Source organism: Littorina saxatilis, linkage group LG10 (assembly GCF_037325665.1).
Source record: "Littorina saxatilis isolate snail1 linkage group LG10, US_GU_Lsax_2.0, whole genome shotgun sequence".
Lineage (NCBI taxonomy): Eukaryota > Metazoa > Mollusca > Gastropoda > Littorinimorpha > Littorinidae > Littorina > Littorina saxatilis.
The window spans coordinates 7,459,350-7,476,849 of record NC_090254.1 but is presented as its reverse complement, the minus strand read 5'-3'; the positions used below and the strand labels follow the sequence as shown (position 1 = coordinate 7,476,849).

Sequence of the window (17,500 nt, the reverse complement as noted above, 5' to 3'; positions counted from 1 at the left end):
TATACATACACTAACTTTTCATTTACAATCTAAAGATTAGGTTATTTATGGAATATGAAAACAGAAACAATAGCAAAACATGTTAAAAGCAAGTCATAACAGCATTCTACGTGTCACATGTTACACTGTGTGAGTGGACATGAAATTATTCAAAATGTTATAAATGACAACTGTGATATTAAATAGACCTTTAGGATACATTCATATTTTGAAGATTAGGTAATTATGGAACATCAAAGCACCACAAAAAAAGTAACATCATGTTCAAAACAGGTCAAATCTGCGTTCTACCTGTCACGTGTTACATGGAGTCAGTGGACATGAAATCAATGAAAATGTCAAAAATAACTACAACATTCAAACAGACATTTCCTGTAGGGGCGACCACCCCCAACCAGGCGCGTTCACAGGTGGCGGATAGTGTGATGGCCTTCAGATATGGAGGTTAGCTGCGAAATAAGCCAGGCTTGCCAGGACGAATAAGCAGTCGCGGACCAACTGGCGGTGCTTCCAACAGGAGGGGGCGGGGTAACAGGTGGCACTGTTACACCCAAAAAATACCCCAGGTGTCCAATGACGGGAGCATCATGCGAACAAGAGCCGCATTTTAAGTTCTAGCCCTGGGGAAGGTCACCTCAGATAAACAAACCAGCCAGCTATGGCCAAATAGCCGGGTAGACTGGACTCGACAGCCCTGTAAAGCCACCAGTCTAGGAGAAGGATCACTCCGATATAAAAACACGCTGAAGCCGGATGAGCTGGGCCATGTATGGCGCATAACGACAGCTCAACGCATCAACGCTCATATGACAGACGACAAACAGACATTTAGAATACAGTTTTAACCTAATGTCTATGTACATCTGGAACAAGGTTCTCAATCAAATCGAATTTTTTTAATTAGTTGTACGTAAAATCCTAGCAAAATCCAAATTTAAAAAAAAAAAACTTAAAGATTTTTTTTATGTTGGGGAGGGGGGGGGGTGTTAAAACAATCTCATGAAAATATTCCTTCCCCCTGCTAACCCAAAAGCATTTTTTCAGCTTTGGCTACAATATTTACAAGGACATAAATGTCTCCTCCTAAATCGTTGCACGGATATGAACGTATCCTCCTGAATCGTAACACGGATATTAACAAAAACAGAGGATCGAATTTTTCTTCAATCAAATTTGCCTCCAAAAGTAGCAAGCAGTTGTATATAGGTTACACAATATGCAAGATAATCAGAACTCGGAGTGTGTAAGCTATTTATCCCATTACTCCGACGTTTTCATTAAAAACACGTACTTTTTCCACTAAAACCTGCCCGTGCCTGTTTTCAGCTTGCCAAAAGCCTCCGCAGTCGAAATTCATGTCAATGAATTCATGCGCATAGCTAGTTCCCATTTGTCAGCATAATGGACGGCGTCATTCGACTTGTATGTAGACATTCAGTCATTCAAATTGCTTATAAAAAGGTCTGCTATCTGCTTTTACATTTTGAAAGTCATTTTAAAATATCCTTGTGTATCATGTATATGACATCGACTTTCGTTATACTCAATTCGGCATACCGGGTTTATATTTTTACCAGAATTGCGCACGATAATGGCAGCGCAACAAATTCAGTTCGGGCCGTGCTGGTTTGATCGTTGACCCAAGTCAGTTTGCATGCAGTGTTACTGTTTGTCAGTCGGGGATAGAAATGTTGGCTGTCATCGCGCTGTTATGTTTTGGTTTTCACACGTGGATCACTTACATATTCAGTCGGTCGGGTTTTGTTTGTGTGTGTGTGTGTGTGTGTGTGTGTGTGTGTGTGTGTGTGTGTGTGTGTGTGTGTGTGTGTGTGTGTGTGTGTGTGTGTGTGTGTGGCCGCCCTTCGTGGTCGGCTGGGCGTTAAGCAAACAAACAAACAAACAAACTCTCTCTCTCTCTCATTCTCTCTCTCTCTTTCTCTCTCTCACTCTCTCTCTCTCTCTCTTTCTTTCTTTCTTTCTTTCTTTCTCTCTCTCTCTCTCTCTCTCTCTCTCTCTCTCTCTCTCTCTCTCTCTCTCTCTCTCTCTCTCTCTCTCTCTCTCTCTCTCTCTCTCTATCTCTCTCCCTCTCTCTCTTCAGGAACAGACAAGGAATAAGATGAAAGTGTTTTTAAATTGATTTCGAAAATTTAATTTTGATAATAATTTTTATATTTTTAATTTTCTGAGCTTGTTTTTAATCCAAATATAACATATTTATATGTTTTTGGAATCAGAAAATAATGGAGAATAAGATGAACGTAAATGTGTATCGTTTTATAAAAACTTTTTTTTTTTTTACAATTTTCAGAGTTTTAATGACCAAAGTCATAAATTAATTTTTAAGCCACCACGCTGAAATGCAATACCGAAGTCCGGGCTTCGTCGAATATTACTTGACCAAAATTTCAACCAATTTGGTTGAAAAATGAGAGCGTGACAGTGCCGCCTCAACTTTCACGAAAAGCCGGATATGACGTCATCAAAGACATTTATAAGAAAAAATGAAGAAAAAAAGTCTGGGGATATCATACCCAGGAACTATCAAGTCAAATTTCATAAAGATCGGTCCAGTAGTTTAGTCTGAATCGCTCTACACACACACACACACACACACACACACACGCACACACCACGACCCTCGTCTCGATTCCCCCCTATACGTTAAAACATTTAGTCAAAACTTGACTAATTGTAAAAAGTAGTCCATCTGTAAACTCTGAATATGCAGATGACCTCCATAAATTATTCAATTGTACTCTGAAATCAAAGACAATGACCAATGACAGTTGAGATCGAAACTCGGTTGTGATGGGATATCCATAGGATATCCATATGGTTGTGATGGAATATTCAGAATAATCACCTCCTCAGCTAACAGAGATAAAGAGGCAGGTCATGGGATAATATAAGCTAATTCAATTCGTCGGGAGAAGAATTATGGGCAAGTGTCAAACATTAGATCTACAAAGTGTCAAACGTTACGTATAGATCTACACCTTACCCTGAACAGACAGTACAATATTTTCTCAACTTTACGGCTCGTCGTCTCCATGATTTCAATCGAATCGGTGACCGGAAACGCCAAAGAAGCAAAGCTAGTGGTTTCCACGCTTTTGTATAAAATACTCGCGAAACTTCTTTGTGAAAATTGCAAAAATAACAAAATGTGTCAAACGTTACTTTCGGACATTAAACTCCATCGATTCTTTTTAGCTGCTAGATACAATAACTTCGCAAATTCTGACTCAAATGCAACACACTGCTTTTATTTCCTCGAACACGAAACTATCGTTTTCATCCAAAATGGCGGCCATTCAAAGCACCAAGACCGGCGAAAATCGAATCTGTAAACAAGTTGGTCTGCGGACATGAGGCCTTCGAAAATAACCGGGTATTTACTGGGCGAGGTTTTCGGTAAATTCTGGTTCTAATTACGATTGTTGCACATTCTACTAAGAGTTGCATGCTTAGACTGTATGAAATACGCTGATTAAAACCGATAAAGTGATGCAGACCATGAAAAATCGAAAATTTCCCGAGGACACCAAAATGTCCAAAATTTTTCGGGGCCGTTTCTGGTGTATGTTTGAAACATTTTATTTTTTATTTAACATTCACAACAACAACAGGCTTCAAAACATTAAAAAAAGCATTCATCAAACTCCCTTTTTCAAAGCACAATACATGTAAACATGTTGGGGTAATCCAGTTAATTACACTTGCTTTCCAAAAATACATGGGTCCGAAATGGCACCTTTTGGCAAAGGCTCAAATAAGAAGTATTACTTTAAAGAGGAAACATACACACAACTTAAAACTAGAATATATAAAGCCCAGTCACATTAAATTGTATGTAAATCCAACTCTGAGTTCATCAACCTCTCATGGTACACAGCTTTGAAGAACGATTATGGTAGCTCAGGTCTCGGGTTCCAATCAAGGACGGGGCACGGCTCAAACGTAGATGACGGCGCAGATACTGTCTTATTTACCCCCAACCCCCTCCCCCCGGTCACATCTAAACACGTCCACACTGACTTGAGTAGCGCGACTCTGGTTGCTTCTAGCTGTCCGATGGGAACAAGAGACCAACATTTCTCGAGCAATGAAAATACAAAGAAATGAAAATGAAAAATAGGAGGAAAAAATTATACGAAAATCCGCTCTTAACGAAAGACGCCCGTACCGACAGACACCAGATGTCACATCGAGCGAACTGTTCATGTCGAGAGAACTTCCCTCTGACAATCTTTCCACAAAATGCGAATGAGATGTTGATGATTATATTCTGTCAAGTCATTCGATTGCTAAACTAAACGGCTGCAGTCTGTGTGAATGTATAATGTCTGCAGTTTTACACCCCCGATATAGGGGTGTGTATAGGTTTCGCTCGATGTGTTTGTGTGTTTGTGTGTTTGTGTTCGCATATAGATCTCAAGAATGAACGGACCGATCGTCACCAAACTTGGTGAACAGGTTCTATACATTCCTGAGACGGTCCTTACAAAAATTGGGACCAGTCAAACACACGGTTAGGGAGTTATTGGTGGATTAAGATTCTACAAGGACTTATAGAGGGACATATTAATGGTCAAAGGGAAATAACCTTCTCAGTTGGTGGCAGTGAGAATGGTAAGGACGGGGGTGTTTTTCCTACCTCGGAGGAATTTCTTGTTGCTTCAGGAATAGACGAGTTCCAAAAATAACTGTGCCGGGTGTATAATTATGGGTTCTAAAAGAGTGAGCAACCGTGCATTTGCGCAGACAAACATGGTCACGTGCTTCCTTCCTGTACACGTGATAGAGACACTCCCTCTTGCTAGTGACCAGCCTGGATTGTAAAAGTTTCCCCACGTGACATTATTTTCCACGTGACATTACAGGTCAGTCACTAGCGAGAGGGAGTGTCTCAAACACGTGAACATGCAAGGGAGCTCACTCTTTCTCAGCCCATGCAAACCCGACAGAGTTATTTCCCTATATCCTCTTTTATGCCGGAATCTTTCTTTCCTTATTTGGTGTTTAACGTCGTTTTCAACCACGAAGGTTATATCGCGACGGATGCCGGAATCAATCAGCCATCTTCAAAAACATGTACAGGGTGACCCCCAAAAAAGAGTACCCAAACAAAACGTCATAAATTGAACAAAAATAAAGCAATCTTTATCAAATTGATTTACACACACAAGTAGCCTCTGCATGATTTGCACAGATAATTTTAGCGTTCTAGCTTGTCTTTCAGGATTAAGTTATGCTCATTCTACAGAACATGCTCCAAATGGCCTCCCCCGGATTTAAATCCCCCAGATTTCTATCTTTGGGGGTTCCTGAAAGACAACGTCTACAGGAACAACCCACAGACAATCACAGAACTCAAGAGAGCCATCACAACAACCCTTCGCGGAATCTCGCAACAGGAGTGTGTGCGGGTGATTGATAACTTTGCGCGGCGAGTTCAAGTTTGCCCGCAGCGGCGCTGAGGCCATTTGGAGCATGTTCTGTAGAATGAGCATAACTTTCCTGAAAGACAAGCTAGAACGCTAAAATTTTCTGTGCAAATCATGCAGAGGCTACTTGTGTGTTAAAATACATTTTATGCAGATTGCTTTATTATTGTTTAATTTATGACGTTTTGTTTGGGTACTTTTTTGGGGGGGTCACCCTGTATAACCCACACGACGTAAATTCCATCGGTATCATGTCTCGTTTCTAGGCAACACCATCGGTCATTGCTCATGTTAGCGTCTGGATGTGAGGACGACCGGTGCCTGAACCCGACACTGATGATGAACTATACTACAGCGAATGTCTTTAGACTTTGATGCTAAATTAGCCAGAATACTAACCACAAATGGCTTCTTCACTACTATCCTTTCAAAGTACAGCAGGTTGGGCTAAATTGTAATGTCTACAGTCTGAGTAGTACCAAGAAGCGGCTGCCTCTGAGAGTGCAATAATTATTAGACCTTCAGCTACTAAGTATTAGCCAAGAAAATTACAAGCCGATACAGACATCCGAAGCAACTAAACACAAAAGGCTTTCAAAGACAAAACAGTATACATTTTACCTTCTTATTTTATTGTAACTTTCTATGCTGAAAAACCCCCATCTATTTGTGAATATTTGTCGCCATCTTGGGATTGACAGTTTTTACCAACAGACAATGTCAAGCTAAAATAGTCCGAATGAAAGCAGTCCCAGGTTTTCCCTGGGGTGTCTGTCCTGAAGGTCAGCGACTTTCATAAGGTAGGTCTAAGAACTCCCACACATCAAAGCTGACGTCAAAATCAACCATGTAACGTGATGGTACCTGCCTCAGTCAGAAAAAATACACGTGTATAAAAACAAAACATAAGATAGCTTTTAATACCACAATCAATCAATCAATATGAAGCTTATATAGCGCGTATTCCGTGGGTACAGTTCTAAGCGCTTGTCAAAGAGTTGTCAACACAGGACTAACAAAGAAACTAACATCTACAGACGGACACGAACCCTATCACACACTAGCAAACCCTGATAAACATACAACAAACAACTGTTTAACAACAGTGTACACATCAATAGCTAGGTCCAAACAAAATAATATCAAACACAAAGAAAACACCTCTCACAGAGCACAGCTCAAGAATGTCTTTTGGGGCACAACACATCACGTCGAACATGAAAGTCGCAGCCAGCTACGGGAAGAACTGAGTCTTCAACCTACTCTTGAACGCGTCAAGAGAGGGGCTCTGGCGAAGCTCAAGCGGCAGGGAGTTCCAGACGGAGGGGCCCGCGGAGGGAAATGCACGCTGACCAGCAGATGCGAGTTTCGAGCGAGGGATGTGAAGGCGGAGTGAGTCAGCAGCAGAACGAAGGGGACGGTCGGAGGGCTGGGTGTACAGGTCCAGGGAGGATTGAAGGTACTCGGGAGCAGAGTCGTTGAGACACTTGTAGACCAGAGTGGACAGTTTGTAGGAGATTCGGGTGTTGACAGGGAGCCAGTGCAAGGAGCGAAGTAGGGGGGTGATGTGGTCTCGCTTCGTCTTCCTCAACGTCAGCCTGGCAGCAGCGTTCTTGACTCGTTGTAGGCCATGAATGGATGAGGCGGGGAGGTCAGCCAGAAGGGAGTTGCAGTAGTCCAGACGACTGAAGATGAGGGAGACAACCAGCTTGACACAGGCGTCGTGGGTGAGGTAGCGACGGATGGAGGCGATGCGTCGTAGGTGGAAAAAGCAGGTCTTGATGATGAAGGAGATGTGTGTCTGCATGGAGAGAGTGGAGTCGAGAAAGACGCCAAGGCTCTTGACAGCAGGGGAGAAAGGAACAGTCGCGTCATCCAGCTGGAGGTCGGTCACAGTGATACAATGCATTGGACGGGCAATTGCTGGAGCATATTTTGTATATTTCATTTGGGTTTACTTTTTATGTGACTCCTGTTTCAACCGAATCTACAATACAAACATAATGTTGCCTAGAAACTCAAACAAAACAACACACGATTATTAATGATTTTTTTGCGAGAGAAAAATGGGGTGATATTTTTCGACAAGTTTGTAATGGACACTATACGTCGTTTTCATGGCCAGGAACATAAGAACAAGTGTTGCCTAGAAATTCAAACAAAACAACACACGCATGATTTTTTTGCGAGAAAAAAAAGTAGGATGATATTTTTTGACAAGTTTGTAATGGACACTGTACGTCTATTTTTATGTCCGAGAACAAAAGGAAAAGGGCTCCAGCGGGATCCATGGCCATACAAGCTGTAATTTCAGACAACAGTACAATTCTCACTGAAGCTTGCAGTGCTATCACTTTCTCTTTAAAGATGCCTTCCTTTCTGTGTGAACGATGATGCACAGCACTAGAGATATGTTTGGGATTTTACAAACGTAAGAATACGATGGTACTAAATCTTCTCAGTCTTCGCGAGAAGCAGCTATAGGTTGTTAATATTGCATGTGCGACTGAGAATCTAAGGTCAGGATGTATTCTGAGCGGAGTATGCGGATTTATTTATTGTTTGTTTGGTTGTTGTTGCGTTTTGGTTAGTGTGTGTGTGTGTGTGTGTGTGTGTGTGTGTGTGTGTGTGTGTGTGTGTGTGTGTGTGTGTGTGTGTGCCATTGTGTGTGTGTGTGTGTGTGTGTTGGTGTGTGTGTGTTTGTGTGTGTGTATGTGTGTATATGTGTGCCATTGTGTGTGTGTGTGTTTGTGTGTGTGTGTGTGTGTGCGTGCGTGCGTGCGTGCGTGCGTATGTTTGTGTGTGTGTTTGCAGAAGATGTGCACCTAACACTGAGTCTATAATGAATTTAGCACACTCCCAAATTCCCACTTTTTTGCTGGGAGCATGTAAGTTATGCATAATATCTACACGTTTTTGATGTAGCAAAAGATATACGACCCAGGATCCCCGACGTAAAGTAAGATATGTTCAAGCCTCAGAGAGCCCCAGAGTCGTGTGCAGGATGACGAATAAGAAGACCACTCGTAAAAGCCGCGACAGATCTTCAGAGGAGATGGAATCAAAAACCAAGAAAGGGCAATATTTGAAACATTTAATTTTTGAGAAAAAAAACAGACATTCAAAAACTAAATATTGCAATAAGTAAAGTCGTTGTCGTTTTTAATTGTTATTGGTTGTTGTTGTTGTTGTTGTTGTTGTTGTTGTTGTTGTTGTTGTTGTTGTTGTTGTTGTTGTATGGACTTTGGAACGTTAGCAGTCTGTCCGTTTCAAATGTCTGGGCAGAGGTGTTGTGATTCCTATCTTGGAATGTACAGGAAGGTGGGTATCTTTAAACGACACGATGCGTCCAATGGCGTGCGTTGCGATCACTATCACTTTACTCATTAACCTTATTACGTCGCAACAATGATGCCCCTAATCCTGGGGTAACCAGGCCCTCAACGCATGCTCATTGTCTCACCTGTCTATCAATCCGTGACGCTTCGGCCATGTTTCGCAGAGTCTGGCATTCCCTTGTCAGTTTCCTCCCCCCACGCGCATGCTAAGCGGACTTCCCACGCGCGCTGTCAGTGTAGCCTCGTTTCCGCCTCGCTGTTGTTAGGAACGCCCGCGTGCTGGCGGTCACGTGACGTTGGTAGCGACGAGTATAAAAATGTAGGATCGGACTTTATCTGTTCTTTATCATAAGCGCGGTTTCGCTGCTAGAGACGAACCGCGAAAAAAAGAAGTATCGGCGGCTTTTTAGAATCAGACTTTGTCGGTTTTTTAAGTAGTACCAGGAAGCGGCTGCCAACGAAAGTGCATAGGTCTTCAGCTACTTAAGCATTAGCCAATAAAAGTACAAGCCAATACAGACAGCCAGAGCAACTGAAAACGCTGAAAGGCTTTCAAAGACAAAACAGTGACAAACTATAAAGGCAACAATGAAACAGCAGTTCGTTATCCTTGTGGTGAGTCTGGCACTAACTACGATCGCTTTTGCTGCCCCTGCAGAAAAAGCCGCCGAGGACAGCAACTCAAAGGTAATTTTCTCTTTACTTGTGAATAGATGTTTCGGCTAATTGTAATTGATTACTGCTCATCTTCTTTGTCGTCTACTAATCGTAGTTTTTTCCTTTTAAATTTCTTTTGGTATTGATTTGTTTTTGTTCTTTCTCTATATCTTGTCTTTTTTTTTCTTCTTCTTTTTCCTGCATTGCTCTCTTTCTTTCTCCGTTTCTTCTCTTCTTTTATATCTTTTTCAGCTTTAAAAAAAAGTATTTCTCCCCTCCTTCTATCTATATTTTCTACCGTTTTATTTCTTGTTTCTGCTGTTCCTTCTACCTATGTATCTATCTTTACATCTGTTAATCTATAAAGCGAGGTATCTAGCTGTCTTTCTTTATTTCTCAATCTCCATTCTCATATCTTTCTTTTTTTCTTTTTCTTGTTCTATGTTTGTTTATAAGGAAGGTTTATCAACGAATGAAAGATTATCTGAATGGAGGCCTGTCTTGCCTTACATGTTGCACGTGATGTTCAGATACTCGCGACAGTATCTTGTACTACTTCTGTCTGCGATCGTAGACCTCTCTCTCTGTCTCTCTCTTATTCTATCTCGTGTGTATCTATCTGTGTATATTGCTATTTAATATGTTACGTGGATTTCCATTGGTCAATTGGGCAAAACTGAGCTCAGTGCAAAAGTGATATCGACGACATTTCCGTCGATATCAGTTTTGATATCGACGACCTCTTTATTGCTTCCCCACTTCAAAAACAAAAACACCTACATTTAAAAACAAACAAATATATATGAAAATGTAATGATCCCAGAATTTAGTTGAGCAAGTGACAAAAGACTTTTTGAAAGAAAAGACATTAAATTTTTGAAAGACCTGAAAGCGACGTTCCAGTTCACGACAGCAGCGGAACTACGACCCTAGACACAACCGTCGAACGCAGAAGAAATACTGAAAAGTACAAGAAAAGAGTGAACAAAAAGAAATAATAATCAGAGCGAGGGATATGGAACAGCCAAAACTGAGACAAATACTTTTGTAATTTCTTTACAGTAAATACAAAATGTCCAGAGAATTAGCAAGATTTTGATATCACTGTCTCAAAAGACCATAGCAGAAGATATCATCACACAGTCCGTCAATATTGGGTACTATCTTTGTCTGTCTCTCTATGTGTCTGTCCGTCTGTCCGTCTGTCTGTCTGTCTGTCTGTCTGTCTGTCTGACTGTCTCTCTCTCTCTCTCTCTCTCTCTCTCTCTCTCTCTCTCTCTCACACACACAAACCCAACGCTGGTGCGTCGAAGAAGACAGCCACAGCGGGCTTGTTTGAGTCAAAGTATCACACCATAATTATCTTCAGCGTATTACCAATACCTGTCCCAATATAGGCCAACTGGTCTAAGAGGACGTTAAACCCTAATCTTCAGTCAGTCTCTCTCACACACACTCACTCTCTATTTTTTTTTCTCGCTCTCTCTCTCTCTCTCTCCCTTCTCTATCTCTCTTCTTCCATGCACATATTCAATCCATCATAGATTATGCATCCACTATGTGGGATTCTGCCAGCGAAAACGCGCTCAACCTAACACACAAAAAGTTACATAAACGACCCCCAAGTTAGTACTTCTTAGAAGCGTAACACTCTCAGAGAAAGAACATACACAATTAAACATTCTTCCACTCAAATCAAGGTTCGCATTCAATAAAGGAGTCATAATGCCAAAGATTATCTCTGGAAACGCACCACCCATACTTTTTTACATTATTTTAGTCAAGTTTTGAATAAATGTTTTAACATAGAGGGGGAATCGAGACGAGGGTCGTGGTGTATGTGTGTGTGTATGTGTGTGTGTCTGTGTGTATCTGTGTGTGTGTGTGTATGTGTGTGTGTCTGTCTGTCTGTCTGTCTGTGCGTGTGTGTGTGTAGAGCGATTCAGACTAAACTACTGGACCGATCTTTATGAAATTTGACATGAGAGTTCCTGGGAATGATATCCCCGGACATTTTTTTCATGATTTGGATAAATACCTTTGATGACGTCATATCCGGCTTTTAGTAAAAGTTGAGGCGGCACTGTCACACCCTCATTTTTCAATAAAATTGATTGAAAATTTGGCCAAGCAATCTTCGACAAAGGCCGGACTTTGGTATTGCATTTCAGCTTGGTGGCTTAAAAACTAATGAATGAGTTTGGTCATTAAAAATCCCCTCTCTCTCTATCTCTTTCTATCTCCCCTCTCTCTCTCTCCCTCTCTATCTCTCTCTCTCTCTCTCTCTCTCTCTCTCTCCCTCTCTCTCTCTCTCTTTCTCTCTCTCTCTCTCTCTCTCTCTCTCTCTCTCTCTCTCTCACATCAATCATTCAACTATAAAATGATGAGTCGGCTTCCGCGGGGACCTCTCTTTAATCTGCTGTGATTCTAATGACAGGATTCTATTTCAAAGGCGACTTCTTTTGTGTTGGGTATTTTTGTCATGTCCAGAAATCCAACAGATAATGAGCAGGGTGGCCTTTTAATATGACATTCTCTGCGTCGTTCTTTTTTCCATGGTCAGAATGGTGTTCTAAGCCATAGCTTCATCACTGCAACCTTCATTCTTTTTAAGTTGAATATTGGTTTACACCAAATGTATTCAGAAAATATAGGATGGCACATAGTACACTACATACACTTGAGACCACACAAGCTTATACTAATTTTGGTTACATATTTGCATATACATTAGAAAGGAATTGCTATTACAGGTGCTGTCAGGGTCAAAATAGGGCAAATACCCTCGTACAAAATATCAAACAAAATAAAACATGCAACAAAACAGTCACGTCAGAGGACGTAAAGGAAAACTGGAAGGTGACATGACTTTTAATTACAACAACAACATCGGGGAAAAGAAAACGGGCAGGTGGATGGAGGTGGTATGATGGGGGGGGGGGGGGGAGATGATGATATAAAGAAGATTGTATACGACCTCATTTACATGCTATACACACGTGTGGTTTGAACGATTTTGTTGTCTCACGAGTGGTCTCTCTCGCGTATGTAGGATAAAGTACAATAGAAACAGTTGGGACCACACAGCAAGCGTCAGTGTCCAACACATTGTTATTGAGTTTGTCCATAACTTTGGAACGCGCCCGTGACATCAACCTCAAAAGCGAAATATATATATGACGTCACCTTATAAGTTACGTACTTTAATCATGCTGTTTTCTGGGGCGTAACAGTCATGACTTTACTTTGAAAACAAACACACACCTTTGGTGATTGTGCAAGAGTGCAAGTATACGAGTGTGTCTTTTTACTTTGATGCAGATAGCGGTAGAACCGAAGCAAAGGAATTCTCACAGAACCTTCTTATTTCTTTCTTTCTTTCTTTCTTTCTTTTTCTTCCTCCTTTTTACAGTTAGTCAAGTTTTGACTAAATGTGTTAACATAGAGGGGGGAATCGAGACGAGGGTCGTGGTGTATGTGTGTGTCTGTCTGTCTGTCTGTCTGTCTGTGTGTGTGTAGAGCGATTCAGACTAAACTACTGGGCCGATCTTTATGAAATTTGACATGAGAGTTCCTGGGTATGATATCCCCGGACGTATTTTTCATTTTTTCGATAAATACCTTTGATGACGTCATATCCGGCTTTTTGTAAAAGTTGAGGCGGCACTGTCACACCCTCATTTTTCAATCAAATTGATTGAAATTTTGGCAAAGCAATCTTCGATGAAGCCCGGGGTTTGGTATTGCATTTCAGCTTGGTGGCTTAAAAACTAATGAGTGAGTTTGGTCATTAAAAATCGGAAACTTGTAATTAAAATTATTTTTTTATTAAACGATCCAAAAACAATTTCATCTTATTCTTCGTCATTTTCTGATTCCAAAAACATATACATATGTTATATTTGGATTAAAAACAAGCTCTGAAAATTAAAAGTATAAAAATTATGATCAAAATTAAATTTCCGAAATCGTTTTAAAAACTATTTCATCTTATTCCTTGTCGGTTCCTGATTCCAAAAACATATAGATATGATATGTTTGGATTAAAAACACGCTCAGAAAGTTAAAACGAAGAGAGGTACAGTAAAGCGTGCTATGAAGCACAGCGCAATCGCTACCGCGCCAAACAGGCTTGTCACTTTCACTGCCTTTTGCACTAGCGGCGGACTACGTTCAGTTTCATTCTGTGAGTTCCACAGCTTGACTAAATGTAGTAATTTCGCCTTACGCGACTTGTTATTCTTTTTTTTTCTTCTCCTTTGAGAATCTGTGTTGCTAACCTTGTTTTCCGAGCTTATTGTTTTATAACGCGTCGTCGGGGCGGGGATGTAGCTCAGTCGGTAGCGCGCTGGATTTGTATCCAGTTGACCGCTGTCAGCGTGAGTTCGTCCCCACGTTCGGCGAGAGATTTATTTCTCAGAGTCAACTTTGTGTGCAGACTCTCCTCGGTGTCCGAACACCCCCGTGTGTACACGCAAGCACAAGACCAAGTGTGCACGAAAAAGATCCTGTAATCCATGTCAGAGTTCGGTGGGTTATAGAAACACGAAAATACCCAGCATGCTTCCTCCGAAAGCGGCGTATGGCTGCCTAAATGGCGGGGTAAAAACGGTCATACACGTAAAAGCCGTGGGAGTTTCAGCCCATGAACGAACAAACAAACAAACATAACGCGTCGTTGAAAAAAAAGTCCTTGATTTTTATTTTATTTTTCACACCCAACGTTAATATATATAATAGCGCGGCCTAATCTCTCATGGGAGTTGTAAATTGTTTCACGTAACTTTATCCGCTGGTTGAGGTAGAGTTCAAACATTCATTGGAAAAGTCTGACATTTCAGGAGAGAGAAAATCGAAATGTGGGAAATCAAGTAGAAGGTAAAATGCAATCCAAAAAAATGAAAGAAAGAAGGGGGCAAGAAAGTTTGTGGCTCTTGGCAATGGAGAAAAAAAGCATGGATTACTTTATGAAATCTAATTAGTGAAAGCTATAGATGTAGCTAGAACAGGGAACAGAGGACTAGAAATATTCAAGGGGTAAAATCAACGGGAGATAGAACAGATTTCGACGGACTCGTACACGTAACTATCTTTACAAGAACTCACCCGACCACGTAGGCAAGCACACATGCACTCACTGACGCACGCATGCGCGCAAGCGCAAACACAGGAACACACGCGCGCACACACACAAACACATCCACACACACACACACACACACACACACAAACATACACACACACGCACACACACACACACACACACACACGCGCGCGCGCGCGCTCGCACACACACACAGACACACACGCACACTAGCACACACACACACACACACACACACACACACACACACACACACACACACACACACACACACACACACACAAATCATTCTCACAGAGATTTTTGTTCAAACAGGTTCGTATTTCGGGATAGAAGCATCCCTTAAATGTTAATTCCCAGACATATCGATGCGTATGCAAAGCTATATAACAGCAAAGGTTTACGAAAATCAACCAGTCAGTCAATTAGTCAATCAACCAATCAAGTAATCACTCAGTCTACCAATCAATCATGAAGAAAATAAAGAATAGAAATAGTGAAAGATGTGTCGTTTTGTGTTTGGCTGTTTCCAAAGCCATTTCTGAAAAAAATAGAACTGTTTTCAAAATGATTCACATTCATGACTCACTGACAGCTATAAAGACTATGAATTTATAACAGAAAATGCCGAGAATCAATTTCATTAAATCAGGTTTGTTATAATGTATTAGTTGTTTTTGGATGCAATGATAGCAAGCAAATTAGTTTGTTCGAGAACAAATCCAAACCTGCCGTTTCTCAGATGAGACCAGCATTGCCTCCGCTAATCAAAAAATAAAAATAAAATCTAAATTGAAAGTATTCTGAGTGTGAGGGATTCTAATTCAAAAAAGAGTTTCTTTCTTAGAATTTATTTCTCACATAAATTGTTACTGAGATATGATCCCGATACATACACAACCTAGCGGTGACCTTACAAAGCATGTTCTACTGCTGGTATGACGCACAACCGAGACAAACTGCGTTATTTTAATTTTTTTCGATAAATGTTTTCGATTCAGTCATTTCCGCCTTTTTGTGGAAGTTGAGGCGGCACTGTCACACGCTCCTTTTTCGGTCAAATTGACTGGCATTTTGGTAAAGCAATTTTCGACAGAGCCCGGACTATGGGATGGCTTTTCAGCTTTTCAGCTTAACAATTAAATAATGAATTTGGTCATTAAAAATCGGAATGTTAAAGGCACACTCAGCTTCGCGTAAACCATCAGTTTCTGGTCACAGACACTGTCAGGCTTTTACACACAGTACAAACACCCTTTCGTTTAAACACTCACCGCTCACCGAGGTGCCCTCCGTAAAGAGCGAGCATTTTTCAAAGAATGTATTTTTGCGTGGCCAGCCGGATTGTCTAGTACCACAATCGGACGCCTCGTTTTGGCGCTAGAACTAACTTTTGAAATCTAAATAATAAATACACAGCTTGTAACACAAACATTCTTAAATCATAAAAGATTTCTTTTTTCATCAAGACAAGATCAGTACAGCAACTCGAAGTTTTGAACATTTTAAAAAAGTGAGCCCGGAAGCATGTCACGCAAGGTGGTGTTTCCCCAAGCAGACGAATTTTCTGCATATCGCTTGCTTCTTTCAAGCAAACCACCGCCGATAAGTTTGTGTGACTCGCAGTCGTGTGTTGCATTTAAAATTCAGAGGTACACAAGTACGTGCTTTTGCAGATACAGCGAGTCGCATTGAAATCACAAACTGACTAAATTGGGAAAAAAAGAAAAGTGGATCACACGGATTCACGGTGGCTCAGGGGTTAGATAAACCACGAAATCTGGTGTGTGGTTTACGCAAACTAAATAGCCATTCAAACGAACTGTGTCATTTAATGCTGTTAAATGCTGTTGCAAGTGTGTTCCATAAGGTTAGAACTGCTTTTTTTTCGTGCGAAGATTTAAATCGATCTGTAAGCTATTTGAGGCAGACTGGGCCTTTAAGTAATCAATTTAGGGCGTAAGGGTCACCCAGAATTTGGAAAAAAATCGTTTTTCAGATAATACTAAATTATGATGTTGCCAAAAGCTACAACAATATCTCTATTCATGTGCAGTTTACATTTTGTCTCTAGCATACATAGTTTTCTTGCAATAAGTGCTCAAAGTAGGTTGGTGGGAATTGAAAATCCCTTTAATCAAGGGTCTGTTGAATGAAATTATCGGTTCTGATGATAAATTTGATTCCAGAACTGCTCAGAACAGTCTGACACAGATGATGAATCAGACAGTAGCTCAAGTGAAGATAGTTTTAGATTCTAATCTCTTGATGACCCCCCCTAAATGACATCTATATATATATATACGACTTGTGTCTGTCTGTGTATCTGTGTGTGTGTCTGTGTATCTGTGTGTGTGTCTGTGTATCTGTGTCTTCGCGATGCACGGCCAAAGTTCTCGATGGATCTGCTTCAAATTTGGTGGGCTTATTCAGAGAGACCCCGGACACAACCTCATCGATGAGATATTTCAACACGTGCTCTCAGCGCGCAGCGCTGAACCGATTTTGGTTCCACCTCAGCTACCCGGGCCCCCATACCGACACACCAAAGCCGCTACACCACATCACAACGCCAAAGTTCTCAATGGATCTTTTTCAAATTTGGACACCGTATTCAGCTACACCCCGGACACAATATCATCGATGAGATATTTCAACACGTGCTCTCAGCGCGCAGCGCTGAACTGATTTTGGTTTTTGTGTTCATTTCACCATTATAAGTAACTCTTCCTTATCTTCTCCAGTGTTTGGCGTTTATCTCCCTTCCTTCGTGTGGCTTTCCCGTTTGTAAGTTACTATTACTATTTTTAGAATGTCACTGCGCTGTCCACTGCGCTGTCCACAACGCTTCCCTTGCACCCGTAAGTTGTTCTTACTGTCAAAGTGAAAAGGTCGAATCAATTTATAGCCACGCGAAAAATACACTCTCACCTATCTCTATATATTTATAGATA

At 41.1% G+C, this 17,500-nt stretch overlaps 2 protein-coding genes across 2 annotated transcripts in view; one reads left to right on the top strand and one right to left on the bottom strand.

Annotated features, from left to right (window-relative positions):
• Nucleotides 1–17,500, bottom strand: part of LOC138978067 (cytidine deaminase-like) — a 100,026-nt gene that overhangs the window by 18,973 nt on the left and 63,553 nt on the right. The gene's annotated exons all lie outside the window — the stretch shown is intronic.
• The window catches only part of LOC138978063 (feeding circuit activating peptides-like), a 46,255-nt gene continuing 37,862 nt past the window's right edge, over nt 9,108–17,500 (top strand). Inside the window, exon 1 of the mRNA XM_070350693.1 lies at nt 9,108–9,472. Coding sequence (XP_070206794.1) covers nt 9,374–9,472 — 99 coding nt within the window. The 5' untranslated portion in view covers nt 9,108–9,373. The remainder of the gene's footprint in view (nt 9,473–17,500) is intronic.